This window comes from Phodopus roborovskii, unplaced genomic scaffold (assembly GCF_943737965.1).
Source record: "Phodopus roborovskii unplaced genomic scaffold, PHOROB, whole genome shotgun sequence".
Taxonomy (NCBI): domain Eukaryota; kingdom Metazoa; phylum Chordata; class Mammalia; order Rodentia; family Cricetidae; genus Phodopus; species Phodopus roborovskii.
The window spans coordinates 6137009-6158884 of record NW_026125397.1 but is presented as its reverse complement, the minus strand read 5'-3'; the positions used below and the strand labels follow the sequence as shown (position 1 = coordinate 6158884).

Genomic DNA, 21876 nt, shown 5'->3' with positions numbered 1-21876 from the left:
AAGGACCACTCCAGAGATCTGAAGTGGCTTGGGCTGAAGGTAAGAGGCAAATAGGTACTCCTATCTAGGGTTGCCCCATATCCACTTACCCAGTAGGAGGCCTGACTTCTGACGCATTTTCCTTCTTTGTGTGTCTGCGCATCTTAGGACTGAGTAACATGGTCAGATCTGTTCATTCCTCCAGTGCCGTGTGCTCCTTCATGCTTTCTGCTTTGCTCTGGTATTTCTACTTGTTTCTTCAAGCAATTGGAAGCATTGTCATTTCTTGCCTGCCCAGGATAAGTACTCATATAGTGACAAAAAGACAGAGCAGTTAAATTTTCAGGAGACAAAACCATCTTTAAAGTATATCGTCCATAAGAAGTGAATGGAGTTACAAATTCAAGAAATGTTTATTTTTAACCTTAAAGAGCTTTACAGTGAGCTAGGCTGCAGAACTTCTAATTGATGGAAATGCGTCTCTTTTTTCCCTTCCCCATTTCATAGAGATAGGTTCACAGGAATATGTGTGTACCCAATATGACTTTCAGAGAACAACTTTATTATTCAAGCATTTGCTGTCTACTTTTGGGGGAGGCTGTTTGTCTAGTTTTTGGTTTCTGTTTGTTTTGTTTTGAGACATGTTCGCCCTATGTAGCCGGGCTGGCAGGGCATTTGCTATGTAGACCAGGCGGACTTTGAACTCAAAGAGATCTGCCTGCCTCTTCTCTACTTGTTTAGAATTGAAGTAAAATGTGACTTTTATTTGTTAAAATGTTAATTCAAATGAGTGTGTTTTAACCTTGAAGGGCTTCCTTTTACTCTTTTATGTGCTCACACATAAAACCAGAGTGGACCAAGGATGATCTTAACACAATAAAGACTCGAACAGAGATTTACTCCAGGAACAGCTCCTGCTTTCTACTCAGTTATGCATTTCTCAATCAACGTGAGTCTAATTCCTTTTTATTAAAATGTGTGTTCAGTGAGAACCAACTAGTGATGAGAACACCCCACTTCTCACATCCCTGAACGATGGTCTTAAATCTTCCTTGAGGAGCTGACTACACAGATGATTCTGTAATAAGCTTGTTACAGAATGAAATGGTTCTAAGCAAACACTTTCAAAAGCATTCCATAGAAACACCTGCCTGCTGTATTCCTTAGAGATGAAACGTGAGCCCTGTCGCCTTTGTGTGCCGGTACATTTTAAGTCGAGCTGAGAGCCTACCAAAAAAAGGATAAGAGAAACACTAACCCTCCCAGCCCTCCCAGCAGAGCACCTGGCTGTGGTTTGGAAAGCAACCACAAGCCCACAAGCAGAAGCTCTGCTGAACACCTTTCAAGGAATCACTGTTAAGCTCCTGTATTCTCCCCTCTTTCAGAAGCAACTCAAAGCTTGTGTCCCTGGACTGTGTGTCAGATTTTATACCAACTCCTGTCTTTACCAACACCTGTTCTTTCCTTCAACTGCAAATGTAAACTTCGCACTAACACTTGTAAGTAATAAAACCATCTGTAGCAACTGAGAGTAAATACCAAGCTGCTCATTTTTTTATGCATATAGAGTATTTTTTATTTAATTTTATATAACAAAGTCCAATTAAATGAAAACAAACATTTATACACAATATTTGGGAATTTGGGCGTCGTTCTTTCCAAACTACTTCCTGCTGGTAAGGGGCGCTGTCTTGGGGGATTCGAAGAAGATTCAGATATCCTAGCTGTAGTCTGTAGGGCTGTTTTGTCCAGCTGTTTGGAATGTAGGATCCAAGCTGCTCATTTTTAAAACATTTTTATTACTACAAAAGTAATAAATCCTAACCAGTGGTGCTTTCAAATTCTTCCCGACATCACTAAGTGGGGAATGTAAGTCTTGCTTATTTCTGTGTTCCTTATGTCCTTCCACAAAGGAAGCTTTCTGGCAAAACTTCTGTATCTATTTCCTCGAGATCAGTCAGTCTGTTAGCACAGCTCCATCCTCTCCAATGAGACACAGATTCTTAGAAATCAGCCATGACCCTCTTAGCCAGGTGCAGATCGAGACCCTGAAGAACCATGGCTATGTTCAGGGCCAGACCTGTGGAAGAAGGAGGTAAGCTCTGCTGTCTGGTGCTCACTGTATTTGAGACATGTGGCTCAACTTGGCCTTTCAACCTGGTGAGCTACAGGTCATGAACTACTGGCTTTATCCAATACAAAATCCCAGGCTATTACAAAGTGTAATTAATCCACTTAAACCTTGATATAGCTATGAAAATAATATGCCTCTCATATATAAATATTATTATTCAAATACAAGTTTAATCTTATTGATCAGATGTAATTCTGCTTTAATGTGTTACCTAACTCACAATAGCTTTTGCTCACATGTGTTTTCTCAGGTTGATACCTAAAATGACAACTAAGATATATAAAGCTCTGTGTATTGTGTATTTTTAAAAATCATGTTTAAAAGAAGTGCTCAGACATGTTATAGAAACTATCAGTGCTCTTCCTGCTCTCTCTTCTTCCTCTCTCTTCCCAATTCTCTTTCTCTCTTTCCCCGGGACAGACAGGACTTTTCCTGTCTCCCTCTCCTCCTACAGTTCATCAGTAACAAAATGTAGACACAGTAATAGTGGGCTGGGGGTAAATGGGTCAGAAATAGAGTGCTTGCCTGGCCTGTGTGAGGCCATGGATTTCATTCCCAGCTCAGCCAAGAACGAATGCATGAGTAAATGAATGACTACAAGCCATCATCCACCTAGAGCCCTAAGAACTATCTATGTGACCGCACACAGATATGCTAGAGTTTTACATTTGTTACTGAAGCCATAATAATGCTTAACTGACTGAGTTTCATGACCTCTGTTTTCTACAGCCTGCTGTTATTTCACTCAATTGTTCTTGACTTAGTTTTATTCTTACACATTTGAAGTTCAGCCTTAAAGAATAACGTTTCCCACTACATTTCTATATGAAAACAAAAACAAAAACAGAACAATGCTAGAAATATTAATTTCAACATTATTTTTAAAATAAGTGCTGACGGCAACATATGCACCTCTAGATACTCTGAAAATTTAGTTCATTAATATTTTTCTTTTATTGTTAGAATTGATTGATGTTAAAAATAAATACACCATGATGCTAATGTGATATCAATGTATCTATCATCTCATATTATTATTAAAAGATTGCCTAATATCTACCTATTTAATAAAATAGCCCATAAAATATAACAGAATTGACAATGATTGTTTCATACATTAACCTTCTAGATCTATTCCTGTTCTAGAACTGCTATATTGCTCCTTCTTCCGAAACTTCCTGTTTTTTTTGGGGGGAGGGGGTTGTCTCCATTTACCGTAATTTTTATTTATGTAATTTTGTGTGTGTGCATGAGTATGTCTGTCTGTCTATCTGTGTCAATGTATGCTGTGTATGAAGGTTCTTGTGGAGACCACAAAAAGGCTTTGGGTCCCCTGAAGCTAGACTTACAGGAGGCTGTGAACTTCCTAGTGTATGTGTTGTGAACCTAACTCACATCCTATGGAAGAACAGCAAGGGTTCTTATTGCGGAGACACACTCCAGTTGTTATTTGTTATACACACACACACACACACACACACACACGCGCGCGCGCGCGCGCTTGCATGTGTGTGTGTGTGTGTATTAATACTTAAGCAATAGCCTGAAATACTTTCCACTTTGGGTAGATACATTTTGGTCCTCTATAAATCAAAAACTTTGGATGTTTACAGAAAATATTAAATTGTCACACCTTTTGCTTGCTGGTAAAGTCTGTACTATACTATTTGAACATTTTGAATATCTCCTAGCAGTTTTTAAACTTCTAAAACTATTTTTAAAGCAAAAAAGTTACCGGTTTTTAAATTCTCACCATCTAATGATGGTCTGTTAGTCTTTGCCTTTTATAAACTTATGTGACTTTTCATCTTTATTGAGTTTTGTGAAATTTCTAATGATCAGTGGTTGAGGAAAGCCCAGTTTGTCTGTGCATTAACTAGGAGCACACCAGTCGTTATCTTAGAAACTGGCCCTAAGGACAACACATGTTTGTTTCTGACAGCATTTGGCTGAAAAGGCTGTTCCCGAGGCAAAGGACCAGAGAGAGCGCCTCAGGCCAGGCTGCCTGTGTGTGAAGTGCTCAAATCTGTCCACACCATCCACTGGCTTCACGTGGGTCAGGGCTCCCACCATTTGTGTGGGAGAGTTATTATCTGTAAAATGAGTTTTTAAAAACATGAAAAAGAGTATAAAGCAAAATGGACCTATTGATTCTGAAACCAAAGACAACCCACTACAGCATAATCTGTGTTTCATATCATAAATGTTCTCTGTAAAAAAAAAAAATCTTTAAGATGCTTTATTTGAGAGACTTTTAATGCATGCCCAATAAGATGACTTCAAAAATAAGCCTTGCATGAAGAGTATAAAGTCCAAACCTCCACAGAGAGATCATCAGGATTTCCAAATGTACAGAATAAAGATGATGTAATTACAAAATAAAATGTACTTATATGAATAGCTTGCTGTACATTCAAATTATGTGGGTTTTCAGAATTACTATTTTGCTTTTCTTATTGTTAGTTTTACTTTAAAAAGCATTAATTACAAAACATATTTTAGTCCTGGTAGAAGACAATAGTAATTCTGAGATCTAAAATTAAAGAAATGGAATTCCATAACTAAGACAGCCTCGTTTTTATAAGCTATGCTGGGGCCCATGCAGTTTGGCCTGTGAACCTGACTTGGGGCAACAGGGAATTAAGACAGACAGAAGTAACACAGTCAAAGTTGATATTGGGTGGACCATAGACTTCCTGATAGAGATGCACCAGTAGCCTGAAAAACTCATCGTGTTGTGTTTATTATATACTGTAAGAACTAGTAGGTAGGTTAGACAGTCTCTGAAGGCGGGGGTCTTTGCAGTGTCAGGGTCCATAAAAATGACTTCACTTTATCTTGACTTAAGGTCAAAGAGTTCAAAACTATCCTTACATTTCCAAGGTTAAAATCATAAGGCCTAAAGGTCTAAGGCATAGCTACTGTGGAATATTTGATCTTGGTTGTGGATGTCTTAACTAAATAACAACAGACTTGGTCTAAGGTGTGGTTACTCTTAACCCTTAAGGCCAGATAAGGAGAGATTTAGTCATAGGTGTGGTTACCAAATGTTTGGGGGAATTTCAGAAGAAACTCTATGTTCTTCCTTGTATCATGATAAAGAAGTCTTTTGACATTTCCCCCTTTTTTGGTTTGGGTGTATTGGAATGTTGAATAAACTTGGCACGTTCAGTGTTCACTGGATTGCTCTCCCGACCCTATTCTGTGTCTCCTTAGTTTCTTTTCCTTAGTTTCTCAGTGTATATGCTCCACCTCTCAGTTACAAACCAGGCAGGTCAGCTGGACCCAACTGAAGCCCCCACACATGGGTTACCACATGTAGGGAGAAGTTTCTAGCTACAGCCATCTGGGTTGACTGCATTTGCTACAGCAGTGCTGGACACTTCCTGCACAAACTGTCAACATCCATTCTCACAAGAAGTATTTTTTATTTCGATGGGACTAGGCATTGGCCTCTGTGACGTGGCTAACGGGACTGGGAGGAGAGGAGGGAGGGGAAACTGTGGTCAGGATGTAAAATAAATCACAAAAAAGTAGTGTAAGAGTCAGAGGGAATGGGGGATACTAAGGAAACAAGGCCTTCTAAAAACGACAGGACTGATACACATATGAACTCCCAGGGACTGAGGCAGCATGCACCGGGTCTGCACATGTCTGCACATGGGTTCCTAGATCTGAAAGAAATGAACACAAGTCTGCATCTCTAACCCAGAAGCTATCTCCACTTGCAAATAAAAATTTAGTTTTTCTCCAGGCAGAGGTGGTGCATATCTTTAATCCCAGTACTTGAGAGACAGAGACAAGTGGGTCTCTATGAGTTTGAGACCAGCCTGATCTCCAGAATGTGCTTCAGGACAGGTTCCAAAGCCACAGAGAAACCCTGTATCAGAAAATCAAAATCAAAATTTAGTTTTCTCTAGGGGAGTCTCACCGAACAAACAAAAGTACTCTTGAGAGTAAGCTGCATGCCAGCAGTAGGTGGCCACAGAAAACAAACTCAAAGATGCCTTTGGAAGCTCCTTGTCTCATAATGTCCTTTCAGGCTCTCTTCTTCAGTTTTATTTATTTATTTATTTATTCATTTATTTATTTTAAAATTATCTTATTTTTAAATTTTATTTTATTTATATTTTTTTCTTTTTCTCTGTCTGTACCAGACAGGTTCTTTCCAGTTTGCTATTTTTATGGGATCCTGCAAACAAGAAACTCTGCTTCTTGGGCTCTCTTCCTTCTTTTTATTTGTTTTGTTATATGATATTATTACATTATACCACGCTTTATTATTGTTCTATAAAGCCTTTTTTTTTAAATGAGAGACTGAAAGGGGGTGGGTCTGGATGGGAGGGAAGATAATACGAAACTAGGAGTAATAGGGGGATGGGAAACCATGATCAGGATATATTATATGAAAAAAATATCTATTTTCAACAAAAGGAAAAAATACAATTCAAAGATAAACAAAAATGCTATTTTACTAAATTAGCAGAATTTGTGCCTATATGAACTGCAGTGGCACAAGCAGGTACTCATCTCCATCTCCACCAAGGGCCCCGCAGCTCTGCTAGGAGAGCGTGAAAGGATCCTGTGTGTAAACTCTCTTCTCCAGCTCCTGGGTTAGGGTTGGTTAGACCTCCAGCTCTCTCCGGGGAAGCTACTAAGTTGAGGTAGAAGACCCGTTCCCTCTCCAACAAATGACTATGTTTCATAGTAAGAATTACCACCACTTGTGAGCTTGCTATAAAAAAGCTCCACAGAGCTTGGCAGTGGTAGTGCATACCTGTAATCCCAGTATTTGTGAGACAGAGGCAGGAAGATCTCTGTGAGTTTGAGGCCAGCCTGGCCTATAAAACAAGTTCCAGGTCAGCCAGAGCTTACACAGAAAAAGTTTGATGGGATTTGGGAAACAAGGTTTTGAGGTCTCAGTAAGGGAGTAGAGACAGGAGGCTTTCTGTTGAGATGCAACTAATCTTAACATGCTCCAACACCCCCCCCCCCATTTTTTAAAATTATTTATACAGTGTTCTGCCTGCATATCTGCCTGCAGGCCACAGGAGAGCACCAGATCTCATTGTAGATAGTTGTGAGCCACCAGGTGGTTGCTGGGACTTGAACTCAGGGCCAGTGTTCTTAACCTTTGAACTATCTCTCCAGCCTCTTCCCAACCCTTGTTAATCACAGGAACTAAGAATGAAACCCAAATGTTGTCCTTACAGGTGTAGGAAACATTCTGGATTTTCTCGGTGCCACAAATATATGAACCACATAGTGAAGCCCTAGATTCGGGGTCATGACTTGACTCTGAGACAGCTGGTTCAGAGTGAATGTGGTACCCACAGTGACTTCAGTACTGACAGAGGACTGTCAAGGTAAGTGTTTGGAGAACTCCTGCTTGACATTGTTTTACCAGACATGGGTGATTAGCATATGAAATTAAAAGGAGAAGGTGTTTACAGTCATTAATTGTCATGAAAGGACTGATGGGCGTGATTTATTTTAATTCTCTAGATCAAACCATTTTGAACTTATCATCCCCTCTAAAAATTAATGCTTTCTCAGGGGTAGGAAGATGACTAAGACAGTACGTAGATGTAAGAGCAGAAGTCTGGCTGGTGATGGACACAAAAAGAAGAGACATCATAGTTCCAGTGTGTGTGTGTGTGTGTGTGTGTGTGTGTGTGTGTGTGTGTGTGTGTGTGTGTGTTAACCTTCCCCCAGGAGAAATTATTATCACTCAAAGATAAAAGAACAAAATTTAAATCATATCTGTAGCCTCTAGCTTTTGCTTAAACAAGCCCAGCTTCTTCAAAGAAAAATATTTCATGGTTTATGTAGGGGTTAGGCACGGTCATAATCTTGTGACTATCTTAGGGTGTTTTTATTGTTGTTTGGGTTTTTTTTTTTTAATCCCAGCTTCAAATGAGATTTTTTTTTCCTGAAGCTAAGGAAGTTTAGCAGAATCTGAAAAGAGCAGTTTTTAGTTAGCTTTATCTTTAGTGAACAGAACTTGCTTTCTTAGTGACTATTGGTGGTGGTTGCTTCTCAAAGGAAAAGGCAGATGTTAACCTTTGATAATAGAGGAAGGGGCAAGCAGGTTTACAGAAGCAGAAGTCAGCCCCTCAGTTTTAGCTTTGTTGCGTCAGATCAGAGTGTTCCTTATTCTGCTTTCTTCCTAAGTAAGCTCATTAATTGTATTTAAATAATGTTAAAGTTTTCTATTTCCCCTTTCTCCTTCACCATCATAGCTACAAAGGAGAGACTTCCCAGTTTGGCATGGGGAGAACTACCACGTCTACTCCTTGGAAATGAAGCACAACCAGAAGAAACATGGGGTTCATGAGTGCCAGCCTACAGGAAGGGGTGCATCCTTACTGAGATGTATTTCTTGTACTCTGTGGAATGCAAGTCTATCAGCAATTTAAGTGACCAAAGAAAAATGAGTTACAATGACAGCAAGCTAGTCTGACAGCCAAAATTGTTAGTGTTCAGACATCTGTACTGGCCTGCCCTTGGGGTTCTGACAGGCTATGCCTTCAGCAGCCACTAAGAGCCCCACCCATGCACATTCACTATGCTAGCTTTTAAAAGGGCCCCGCCCACCTCCCATCTCTCTCTCCCTCTCTCTCTCTCTCTCCCCCTCTCTCTCTCTCTCTGTGTGTGTGTGTCTGTGTGTGTGTGTCTCTCTGTGTGTGTGTGTCTGTGTGTGTGTGTGTGTGTCTCTGTGTGTGTGTGTCTCTCTCTGTGTGTGTGTGTGTGTCTGTTTGTGTGTGTGTTTCTCTGCCTCTCTCTCCCCCTCTCTCTCTCTCTCTCTCTCTGTGTGTGTGTCTGTGTGTGTGTGTGTCTGTGTGTGTGTGTTTCTCTGCCTGTCTCTCCCCCCCAATCTCTGTGTGTGTGTGTGTGTGTGTGTGTGTCTGTTTGTGTGTGTGTGTTTCTCTGCCTCTCTCTCCCCCTCTCTCTGTGTGTGTGTGTGTGTGTGTGTGTGTGTGTCTGTGTGTGTGTGTGTGTGTTTCTCTGTCTCTCTCTCCCCCTCTCTCTCTCCTCCTTCCCCCCTCACCGCCCTTCTTCTGCTCCTGTCACCAGAGGCTGGTCTTCCCTCTCCCCTCCTTCCTTTTTCCATTCACTTCCCCCCAATTAAAAAGCAGCAAAACCCTCCACCCAAGCTCTGTTGCACGGCATTTTTCTCTTATGTACCACTTTTTAAAATCACAGCAAATATAGATCCATGTCGTTTGGCATGCTTCTGTGTGTCCCCCTCTGTAGAATGATTTGTGTGGAAATCCAAACTGCTTGCCATGGTGGACACATGTGTACTTATTCTCAGTCCCTTTGCCTTTTCCTTGTCTATGCTGTCCTGCTGTAAATGAGACCCATTCACAGAATCTCAACAATCCATGTCAAGCCTGGTGACACCTTGTCATTGGGTGTCATCTTCTCAAGACTGGGCCACACTGGTCTCCCATTCTGGATATCTTTGGCCTATTTTAACTCCAGGCTTCCCTAAACTTAGGGAACCCAACACCAGGGTGATCTCATTGGTAAACTTTTGCCACACGACTTGGGATAGAATGAGTCACTTTATTATGCCATCATTTTGCTACATTTACTATGCACCACTGTAGAATTCATCATCTTCATCTTAACTTGGCCAATGATGGCATCTCATTCCAAAGTTAGAAAGAAATTATAATGGATAGAATACTATTTATAAATACATTTTCTAAGATTGTTGCATTAACTTTTCTTGGGGAGACATGTCATAGATCATCAACAGAACAAAAAGATGACTTCAACCATATATGGCTTGGTGAACCCATGAGTTGAATTAAGACTACTTATAGAAATATGGGAAAGAAATCCCTTTCAAGAATCTGGGCAAAGTGTAGGATTCCACCAAGCTATTCTCTACATAGCAGCCATTAACAGCTTATGTGTTTTGAAGAGACTCAAGGCCTTATGGCTACAATTCACTATTTTGTGCTCTGCTCATATGATGCCTTGTGAGACATTTGGATGCCACTTCATGAACTACTCATGGCCAACTTCTGTACTACCCTGGGAGTCCTCCCTTTCCTCTCCGTGAGGAAAAGTTAATTGGCCCAAAGTTGTTATGGTATATCTTACCACTTGGGAGATGGTGGCATGTGGCTCTCTGTGAGTTTGAGGCCAGCCTCGTCTACAGAATAAGTTCCAGGATAGCTAAGGCAACACAGAAAAACCTGGCCTCAAAAAACTTAAAGAAAAAAGAATGTGAAGAGAAAGAGACAGAAGCCTGATGCTATGTGAGTCAAAATTTTCACACAACTGAGAACTATGATTTCTTAGTGTGACCTTTGAATTTAACCATATCATTACTCCTCTATTATCCCTACCCCTAAAAATAGACTCTAGAAAGGTCATTTTAATTACTTACAAAATGGAAATTCTTAAGAGAAATAAGTAAAACTGCAATTTATTTTACTTACTTATCAGGTTCAACACTGTATCCTTTGAAGGGCATCCCTTCAAAAGTCACCAAGTCATATTCATGCCATGTTGTTAAGAGACTTAATAGCATCTCTCCCTCCCCCTTCCCCCCCCCCCGGTCTGGATGCCCACATCTAATTCCCTCACTTCTAATAAATGAACCCAACTGTGCTTCATACTCACTTGTCCTGAAAGCCTTCTTTGATAGACTCGTTCTTAACCTGAGGAGACTTCTAGAACTGGGAGGCTCCCAGGTGCAGCCAGCAGTCCAGCTACACTTATCCTGCTCCCATTCGGAGAACTCTGGCAAAAGTGGCAGCAGCCAAAGTCCTTGCAGAAAAGGAAAGCCTGGCATGGGTGTGGGAGAGCGAACAGTGGCTGGAGAAGCAAGTGGAAAGAGCACCCATTGAAGAGAAAGGGCAGGACTCTCTCTCCTGGGGCAAACTGCGGAGTAATGTGAGCACAGAGTTGGCCACGGTCCTGTCTGCTGGATGATAAAGGTAGAGGATCCCATAGCAGTTCCTGCCGATAGCCGTGGATTTTGTGGGTCTAACCACTTGTGTGCAGATTGAATAACAGACAGTCTCACAGTGGGAGACAGACAGATGAACACTGGGCAGAAAGCATTCCAGTGCCCACAGCTGGAAGGTCAGTCAGGAGACACTGAGGCATGAACAGGATGAGTATGAGAGAGTCAGAGGGTAAACATGAATATAGCAATGCTGATGACCTGCTTTCAGAGCCCAAAGAGGGTTTCATGTAATGAAGCACCTTGACGTGACTCCCCACACACTGTGAGGCCAGGAGGAACACTGAGCAAACACAGTCGTCGGACCGTTCGCCAGTAGCTCACAGTATGACTGGTGCTGAAAACACAACATACATGGTCTCTCAGTCTGCAGTGGACTTCCTCTACAGGAGGATTTAGAACCATCTTTTTTCTTTGGGCAAATCTGTTCTTATAACCTTCTTATTTGTTTGTCTGTTAATTATTTACTTACTGATCTGTGTGGATATGCAAATGGAAGTCAGAGGACAGCTTGCAGAAGTCAGAGGACAGCTTGCAGAAGCTGGTTCTCTATTTCCATTGTATGGGCCCTGGTGATCAAATTCAGGTCATCGAGTTTAATATCCGGTGTCTTATCCTCTGCATCATCTCTCTGGCCTTCACATTTCTTCTTTTTTTCATAGTATGTTGCTATAATTCTTCTAGTTTGCTACTAATAATTGAATTTCCTAATGAGCCTAATGTATAAGTTACACTTCATCTATAACTCTGGATAGACAGACAGAGTGACAGATAAATAGAAAAACTATATAAATAGGACAAGGTGTCACCTATTATTTCAGTCATCCATTGGGTATCTTTATCCTGAGAACAAAGAAGTGTGACACACACCATTTTGGGGTGAGAAAAGCATATAGATATCATATAGAAGTGAATTATGTCGTACTTAAGGTGACTACGGTTGGTATAGCTTGTTCATTGTGCTAAGCCTACATGGTAGACATTTCTAGAAATCTCTGTACTAATTTTATAAACCCCAAGGTCAAATTACTAGTTCCATAACGTTGTATGTTGTCCTAGATTCTTTCTCAATACTAAGTATAAGAAATTTACCTTCCATCTCCCAATCTCCTGTTAGATAACAAACCCTGAAGAAAGAGAGGGAGTGTCACAGAGGAGCAGAAAGTAGACAGTCACTTGCCTGGTGCCATCAAACTTAAATAGGTCTGCTATGGGCTGAATTGTGTCACCTAAGATATACAAGTTAAAGATTTGATTTCCATCACTCCGATAGTGAAGAAATAATTAAAGTCATCTTATCAAATCCAATATGACACATGTTCTTGCAAGAAGACAAGGACACAGACACACAAATGATGAACTTGTGGGGGAAAAGCCATCTCAGAAAGACTAGCAGAGACCCTTGAAAGAAACACATGCTTACATCCTTTGATTTCCAGCCTCCAGAAACCATCTAGTCATGGATGATCATGGACACTCACACAGAATTTCAAAAGAAAAGAATGATCACGTGAGAAAGTGTGACAGTCCGGCATAACCTAGAAGCATAGGCATTTCTTTCCAAAGTAGAAAACACAAGTGCATGTACTGAGAATATATACAAAATATAGTTGAAGATCACATATGCCAAGCATTCATTATTCATTTCTTAATGCAACAAACATCTTTACAACATTTTAATCTGCCCATGACATCTTCCCTACTCAACTGAAAAATAGTATGTTTCCTCAATCAGAAAAAGTTTGTTTACTTCTTCTTACATTGAATTTACCTTACTAATGTAAAAATATCCTTAATTATCAACTTATTGTTAATACTTACTCTAAAAACAAACTCATGGTAGATGAATGGCTCTTTAGAACTTCTCCACTTAAAATAAATTTTATGGCTTTCCTAAATCAAGGATAAAACACAGTATAAATTAAAGGGTTCATTGTTGAGTTATAATATCCACTCCAACAACAAATTTCATAGATGCAGACAGGAGTAATGAATCCCATAAATGCATCACTCAGTGCATCCATTGTGTATGGTAACCAAGAGATCATAAATGCCACTACAGCGACCCCTAAGGTTTTTGCAGCCTTCCTTTCTCTCTTGGCCACTCTGGCTTTGTAACTCTCCAATGATGATTTTCTTTTGTTGCCACTTATAGTCGTTTCAATTTTTGCAGCTTGCTGTTTAGCTATCAAAAATATTTTGCTGTAGAGAATGATCATAACAAGCGTAGGTATGAAGAACAAAATAAAACTTACCAAAACCCAGTCTTGATTGATAACAATTTGGCAGCCTCCTACACAGTTGAGAGCACTCGCTAAGCTTTCCATCCCCTTGGCACTGATGCCTGTGTAGAACACAGCACCACTGCACAGCACGGGCAGAATCCAGGAGATGCTGATGCAAATTCCTGACACAGACACAGTGAACTTGGTGGGATAGACCAGAGGGTCAGTGACAGCGATGTACCTGTCGATGGAGATGAAGCACAGATGGAAGAGAGAGGAATAACAAAATGCCACATCACAGCAACTGTGTAGGCTACAAAATTTGTCTCCAAAGTACCAACAGCTCTCTATGGACCTTACCATGCTGAAGGGCATCACAGAGATACCCACCAAAAAGTCAGCACTGGCCAGAGAGGCAATGAGGAAATTGGCTGGAGAGTGCAGCTGCTTGAAATGGAGGACAGAAACCAGTACCAGGAGGTTCCCACACACAGCCAGCACAGCCCCAAAGCCAAAGACCATGTACAGGAGGCCCCTGGCCCCTGGAAAGTAAGGGGTTTTAATACAGGGTCCATTCATGTTCTCATAGCAGAGCTGCAGGGCTGGTTGGGAAAAGTTGCTGCTCATGAGTCTGCTTGGTGGTGCCTGAGGGCTTTCTGTCCTGGTAGAAGGCAACAGTAATTCTGAGATCTAAAATTAAATAAATGGAACTTCCTATCTTAAGGACTGATTTTAAATATTGTCCAGGAATATATTTCTTTTCAACCTTCATTTTAAAAAAATATTTAAACTTGCCGGGCATTGGTGGCACATGCCTTTAATTCCAGCACTCGGGAGGTAGGGGTAGGTGGATCTCTGTGAGTTCAATGCCAGCCTGGTCTACAGAGCTAGTTCCAGGACAGGCTCAAAAGCTACACAAAGAAACCCAGTCTCAAAAATAAAATAAAACTTAAACTCATAAATCTGTTTTTGTAATTAACTCCAGACATATCTAATATAAACTTTACTATAGTCCAGGAATTATTAACTGAATGGTAGAAAAAGTAACCTCAATTAAATTTTGAGTTCTAAGTTTAAAAAATCCATGCAGCATATTTGATCTTTTACTTTAAGTATTTTTCCAGATCACATCCTTTTATATATAATAAAAAAATGAAAAGACATCTAAAATTCAGAAAGTTATCCTGAGTTTAGAATCACATAATAATTTATAATTATCTCTAAACTTCATTACTAACCCAAAGCAAATGTTCTATGAGTTATCAACAGCTCAGAATCACATTATCTGAATAATTTGGAAATTTTACTTAAATACATGTTTACCCCAATGATGCTCTTCTCTGCCAAGGGTAATCACATATATTTAAGAAAATATTAGAGAAGGAATCTTTTAATGAGCTTCTTCCTCTTAGACTTTGTAGGCAGTGAGCCAACCCACTTCAACCATTATAAAAGTCCTCTCAGAGGGTTCCTGTGGCATGAAGTGTGAATCATAGAGAGACATTAACTTTGATAATTATAACCACTATGTCCTTCTCGGCAGTGTGCTCTCTGTGCTGCGCCATGTTGTACAGATGACTCATTTTCACCACCCAGGAGTTTCTCTCAGTTCAACAATCTTGAAAGAGCCCAGCCCAACATTTGACTCATTACGATGTGTCCTTATTCATTAATCTGCCTTCAGTTTTTGTAAGGCTTGGGACAAAATGAAAACAAATGAAAGAAAGGCTACTTACTTAAATGGGGTGGGAGGGTGAGATGGGGAACATATGAAAGGTCTAAGATTTTCATGTCTTTTGGGGTCTCTCATAGAGTGTGGTGTTTGCTGCATTTTGCTTCATTATTGCCCCAATTACTCTTTCATTGCCATGACAAAATACCAAGACCAAAAAGGCTCATCAAAGAAAGCATTTAGTTTGGACTCACAGCCCCGAGGGTTAGAGGCCATGACCATCACGGTTGGAGAAGTAGCTGAGAGAGCTCACATCTTGATCCATAAGCATCAGGCAGAAAGAGCTAATTGAGACTGCCATGGGCTTGTGAAACCTCATGCTCACCTCAAGACCATGTCTACTAATTCTTTCCACACAGCTCCACCAACTGATGACCAAGTATTCAAACACATGAGCCTATGGAGGCCCTTCTTGTTTAATCTACCAGTTAGGTATAGAGGTTTCTTTTTGCGGGGCACACCAGAGAGCCTCTCAGATGTCATTCTACCCAGCAGCTCAGCATGTATGTATGCAAAGGAATTGTATTGTCTACAGCATAAGAAACCTAGATTTGGAGAGAGAGTAGGAGAATTGGCCCTTCTAAATATTGTAACAAAAAATTTGGTGATACCAGCCTCTGCCTAGTTCAGAGACTCATAGAGAATACATGGCCACAATTCTGTCCCTGCATACAGGTGAGAAGAGGATGGCCAGGATGCATGGGTGGAAGGAGTAATTTAGAAGAAACTCAGAGAAGTATAGAGGAGGATGACTAACCCTATCAGGATTGAGGGATTGGGGCGTGATACAGGAGTATTATCTTTTTTGTTTCCATCTAATGGAAATTGAACAAAAAAATATATTTTTAAAAAATTATAAATAAGTAGCAGTAAGGCTCTGCTACTGCTCCAGGTGCAGGCCCATGTTCTTATTTCATTCCACGTGTTGTTAAATCTTTGTAGTAGCAATTTAATGATAGAGCTAAGAATAACCTACACCTTACCTTACAGCATGGCAGCCAGGCAGAGGGGTGTGGGAGGTGAGAGCCAGGAACCTACAACATGACTCACAGTTTCACATTGTCAATTTATTGGGAGTGTGGGAACTCAAGAAGGAAAACCAGAGCTGCAAGAGAAGATTTTCTGTTTGAGAAAATCTCATAAACCACTGCCAAATGGAAGATACAATACTGTTTTATCACACAGCAATTTGTTAAAGGTTGAAATATAGAAATAATCTGCCACCTAGGTTAAAATATTTTAAACCACTTTGGAATAATGATAAGAAATATAGTAGGAAGGCAAGTATTAGAAATGCTTTGTGAAAACAAGTATTCAGTTAATTACCTACTAATACTTCATTGTGATATTGCAGTCTCTGTAAATTCTTGACTATTTTGATTCCACACTACCTTTATTGTTTTTGTGTAGTTTTTTACATTTTTGTTTAATAAAAATTATTGTGTTTAGAATGGTGGCACACACTTTTAATCCTAGCACTTATGAGGCCGAGGCAGGCAGATCTCTGTGTGTTTGAGGACAAACTACTTTGCAAGGAGAGTTTCATGACAGCCATGACTGATACATAGAGAGATCCTATCTTGAAACACACACACACACACACACACACACACGTGATATATATGTGTGTGTTGTAATACTATATATATCAAATGATATTTCTCATTATGACATTTTATGTGTGTGCATAATTACTTTTGTATAACTGCTGCCTTTGTTGCTTGTTATTTTCTCCCCTTCATAGTGTCATTGAGTCAATTTTTACTTCACAAGCATTTCTTAGAGATACTGTTAATAATCTAAGGATGAAATTATGCTTGCTCAAACCACAATGTGCAAATATTCTGCAGCCAATCTTTCTTTTTCCTCTTTTCTGAAAGCCTCTATTTTCACAAACCATGACTGTTGAAAATTTGGACTTCTTTCAACTTTAGTTAAAAAGTTCAGGCCTTATCTGAGTAATATCACCCTTTCTTCCGCTGGTAGATAAGCAATAGTATATAGTTTTTGGTTTGAGGAAGATAAATATCTTTCTTCATATGTATTATACTATAGACTTATCTTTTTCTATCCTTCTGGGAGGAGAAAAGGGTAGATTAAAATGAATGAAATAATCTTATAACCAATATTGTTTGCTCTTAGCCTTCACTCGGTTGGCTCCATCTCTGTGTTTCAAGCCTCTATTCAAGTTAGTCTCATTCATTATGGAAACAATAATAATCCCCAATTACAAAGGGCTTACATCAATATGACCTCTTTCTATCAATTCAACTCCCATATGAAATTCATGCAATCACTGTCAAGGTCTTTCATCTTCCATGATGGTCTGGGTCATGTGGAATTCACACTTCTTTGTTACATGGCAAAGAGAGCTAGTAGTGTAAATTTCTCTCACTCACTCAAATCACCTTCCCAATTTTACCTTTCTTCTGTTCCAAATAAACATGGGTAAGTTAAGGAATATTACTAAGTAAAAAGACAAGTAGGAATTAAAGCCTGAACCCATTGTCATTACCTTCTTCAGAGACATAGTCCTTAAACAACATGACCTTCTAAAAATCCCATAAAAATTTCTATCAGAAACAGAATGTCAGCAGAAAATGGGAGAGAACCCATATGTCATAGCAGGGCAAGATTATCCCAATGGAATTTGATGTGTTTCATTCACAGAACTTGTATTTGTTTGGTGGCCATCAAACAAATGGACTTTGTCGTCAAAGCTATATGACTCTATGCTACGGGAATGATATTTTCCTGGTATCAATATTCTCTTTGTTTTAAGTTTCTTGATTCTGGAAAATGAGTGTGTTTATAAAGAAGAAATGGAAATACATCATTCAGTGATCTGGGCTAAGTTTACATGATTATGAAATTTTAATTTAAATTATATTTTGAATAAAACTTCAAATTCATAAACCATGTAATAGTTCCAGAGTCAGTGTGTTTGCTATTGGGTTCACTCGATAAACAGAAACTAAAATAAGGGCTCATATAATAAACCACCACAAGCAGAAAGATACTTAGGGATTAATGATTCACTAACACGATCACATTCATAATCAGATTTCCAATGTTTATGAAAATAGTTAGAAAAGTGCATTGATCTAGGAAGGGACATGGAAACGTTATTTGTCCAATGTGTTTGAAAGGTGTCCTAGTCAGAATGAGTATTGCTGTGATGAAACACTTTGACCAAGGCAACTGTGTGAGAAAAATGTTTATTTGAGCTACACTTCTAGGTAGCAGACCATCACTGAAGGAAGTCAGGACAGGAACACAAACAGGCCAGGAAAGGCAGGAGCTGTTGCAGACTTTGGTACTTATTGCCTTGCTCAACAAGACATCCACAGCCTGCTTTCCTCTAGAACCCAGGACCACCAGCCCAGGGGTGGCAGCACTCACAGTATGCTGGGAACTCCCTCTTCATCACTGATCAAGAAGATGCATCACAGCCAGATGATATGGAGGAATTTTATCAATCAAGGTTCCTTTCTTTCAGATAACTTGTGTCAAGTTGATATCAATCCTGACAGAACAAAGAGCTACTAAAAAGGAATTGCTACTTTCAGTGTAGTGGGCTGAATATTAGAGTTACTTTTGAATGCAGGCATTTACAATATGCATCAAGTACTGTAAAGCTTTTGTTTGTGTACACTGTCACGAAAGTGAAGAAGGAATCCTGTTTTATGGCTGCAGGATAAGCCACTCATTGAAACAGCTGAAGTCAAAAGAAACATGATGTTTAATATCTATACTGAAGAGCTACTAGCAAGGGACATTAGTGAGTCTGAGGAGACTTTAGTCATCTGCCAATCACACAAAGACAGACTTCTTCAAAACACATTAAATTAAGAAATAAGCCAAGTATAGTAGCTTAAGCCTCTCTCTAATCAGAACATTCCTAAAAAGCTGAGGCAGGGGGATTTCCTGGAGTTCCAATATAGAGTTGGAGCTAAAAAGAAAGACTCTATCACAAATAAAAATCAGAACTAGCATCACAGCAAAGGGAAAGCTTTACCAGTTCAAATATATCTGACAATAAAAGACAGCGTACATTGCTAATAAAGAGTCTTGGTGTGTGTCAACATAGAAATTAGAAAAATTAAGAAGCAAGAATGTTTCAATATGTCTTGATAATTTTGTCAAGTGAATAAGCCTCTAATTTTCCCTTTATTTTTCTGTTGTATGTATGGGTGCTTTTCTTGCATGTCAGTCTGCACCCTATGTGCTCACAGTGCCTTTGGGTTAGAGTTACAGATGGGGGTAATGTCACCGACAGTGGTGAGCTGTCATGGAGTACCCTGTGGAACAGCAACCAGTGTCCCTAACTGCAGATCTGTCTCTCCAGCTGCAAGGCTTGGAGTTTTATAATTTCTTGTCTGAAACATGCTAACCAAGAATAGTATATGCAGTTTGTTTATTCCTCTGCTGTACCCTGCCCTAGTTTATTATTGAGTCAGACATCTCAAAAACACAAAACTATCTTATCAGGGTAAATTGTACAACAAATTCAGATCTTTACAGGTAGGGGCTTTAGAAATACATCTCCATATCCTAATAAAAATGTGTATTTCAGACTGAGGGTAACTGTATGTATTGTCCTTTATCTTAGTGGGTTTTTTTTCTGAACACATTATTAATTGGCTTTTGTGTATATACTTGAAATTTTCTATAAATCTTGTGAAACTTTGCAAAATAGTGATGGGTCGGCAAATTTAGAAATTGAATTGAATAAAGAAAAACCATCCTCAAATCATAGATTTAAACAAATAACAACTTATAAAGCTTTTGGACTGTGAAAACTCCCTCTCTGTGTGTTGCCTAGAAAGCAGGTCACTGAACAGATGTTTCTATTTTCTTGCCCCTGTGTGACACCATTTTCTTTCCCCTGCAAACAACTGAGTAGATAGATGTTAGTTCTTATATAAACTTGTTGATTTATTCTTCCTGACCTTAAAAATCACAGTTTTAGAAGTGCAAATATAGCCCTGATGGATCAGAGACACACACACACACCACTTCTCTGAAAACCAGACAGCCCATAACAGTCTCTCAGTTCATTCACATTGTATTAAAAAAATATACTACAGAGGGATTTAAAGGCTAAATACTCAAAATATTGAGACTAAAAAGTTTAACAAAAGTAAAGAATGAGAATTTTAGAAAGGCAAGAAAAGGGTCAGCGGTGAAACTATGACACTAACCAGACAAAACAGTCGGAAATGGTGAGAGTCAGGTTCATCTAGTTCCATTACAGCTAGAAACTAATTTTACATTTGTTGAGGAACATGGAATATGGATTTAAGTATATTGGTCAGAGCTGAAGCAAAATTCATGATTCTAAAAGATCAGATGTGATACTCAGTCTCGCAGTGATGCTACGAATCTCTTGTCAATCCCCAACTATACCAACAGTCTACGCAGGAAACAGGTTGGTGGCTGAGGAATTCTCCCTCAAGATCCTGCCAGTGACAATCAGTTTGATGGCTTTTCGAAACCAAGGATAAAAGAAAGCATAAATCAAAGGGTTCATGGCTGAGTTGTAGTAAGCGACCCAAACTAGTATTTCATACACATACGTGGGCGTGATGAACCCTAGGAAGGCATCAATGATGGAGTCAATGAAGTATGGCATCCACGAAAGGAGAAAGGCTGCCACCGCGATGCCCAGGGTTTTGGCCGCTTTCCTCTCCCTCTTGGCCACCCTGTCCTTGTAGCTGTCTGATGCCCTGGCAGTCTGGTCACCCATTCTCTCAATCTTCTGAGCCTGCTGTTTAGCAATGAGGAAAATCCTAGAGTAGACAGTTATCATGACAAGTGTGGGGATGAGAAATAGTAGAAAATGGATGAAGACCCAGCTTTGATTCACTGCAACTTGGCAGCCACCCACACAGGTGAGGGCACTCACTAGATCCTCCAGCCCAGCTGCATTTGCCCCTGAGTAGAGGAGGGAAAAGCTGTAGAGGATGGACAGGAGCCAGGAGAAGGTGATGCACTTGCCAGAAACAGATGCAGTGAACCTGGTGGGGTAGAGCAGGGGATCACTGACTGCAATGTATCTATCAACAGAGATGAAACACAAGTGGAAGATAGAAGAATAACAGAATAATACATCAAAATAAGAATGTAATTTACAGTAGCTGTCCCCAAAGTACCAGCAGCTCTCCACAGACCTCACTATGCTGAAGGGCATCACAGTCAGTCCCACCAAGAAGTCAGCACAGGCCAGGGAAGCCACCAGAGAGTTGGCAGGAGAGTGCAGCTGCCTGAAATGAAGAATTGACATCATCACCAGGAGGTTTCCACACACAGCCAGCACAGCCCCAAAGCCAAAGACTGCATAGAGGATGAGGCGGGGGCCTGGGGAGTAAGGGTTCCTGACACAGGATCCGTTCAGGTTCTCATAGCACAGCTGGACTGATGCGGCAGAGAATAGATCTCTGCTCAGGATGCTGGCTTGATCCCAGAGAAAACTGTCATCATCTTCAGCCATGTATGCTATTCTAAAAATCCTCAGAGGGAAAAAAAATAGACAATCTGTAATTGCTAATGGATTTCCATCTCCTAAAATTATTTGCTTCCTAATTCACAGTCAACCTTCCTTATTATATGAATGCTCTTTAAGTCTATTTTAGTTTTTTCTCTGCCCTATTTTTCACACCTAAAAGCACCAGTGTATTCTGTAATGCACATTTAAATCTCACCTTTTATAAGCATTCTCATCCTTATTAGCTAACCTATGGTTTTGATCTATGCAGTTTTAACCCCCAGGAAAGCAGCCTAATGATGCCAAATACAGTGTGTCCCTAGGACTGAA

At 39.9% G+C, this 21876-nt stretch overlaps 2 protein-coding genes across 2 annotated transcripts; both read right to left on the bottom strand.

Annotated features, from left to right (window-relative positions):
• Positions 1-13000: 13000 nt before the first annotated feature.
• On the bottom strand, positions 13001-13954 carry LOC127215209 (trace amine-associated receptor 8c). The gene has a single exon (XM_051175612.1). The coding sequence runs from the start codon at positions 13952-13954 to the stop codon at positions 13001-13003; it is 954 nt and encodes a 317-aa protein (XP_051031569.1).
• A 6521-nt stretch (positions 13955-20475) lies between these two features.
• On the bottom strand, positions 20476-21552 carry LOC127215002 (trace amine-associated receptor 7b). The gene has a single exon (XM_051175306.1). It carries the CDS (start codon positions 21550-21552, stop codon positions 20476-20478), a length of 1077 nt encoding a protein of 358 aa, XP_051031263.1.
• Positions 21553-21876: the final 324 nt, after the last annotated feature.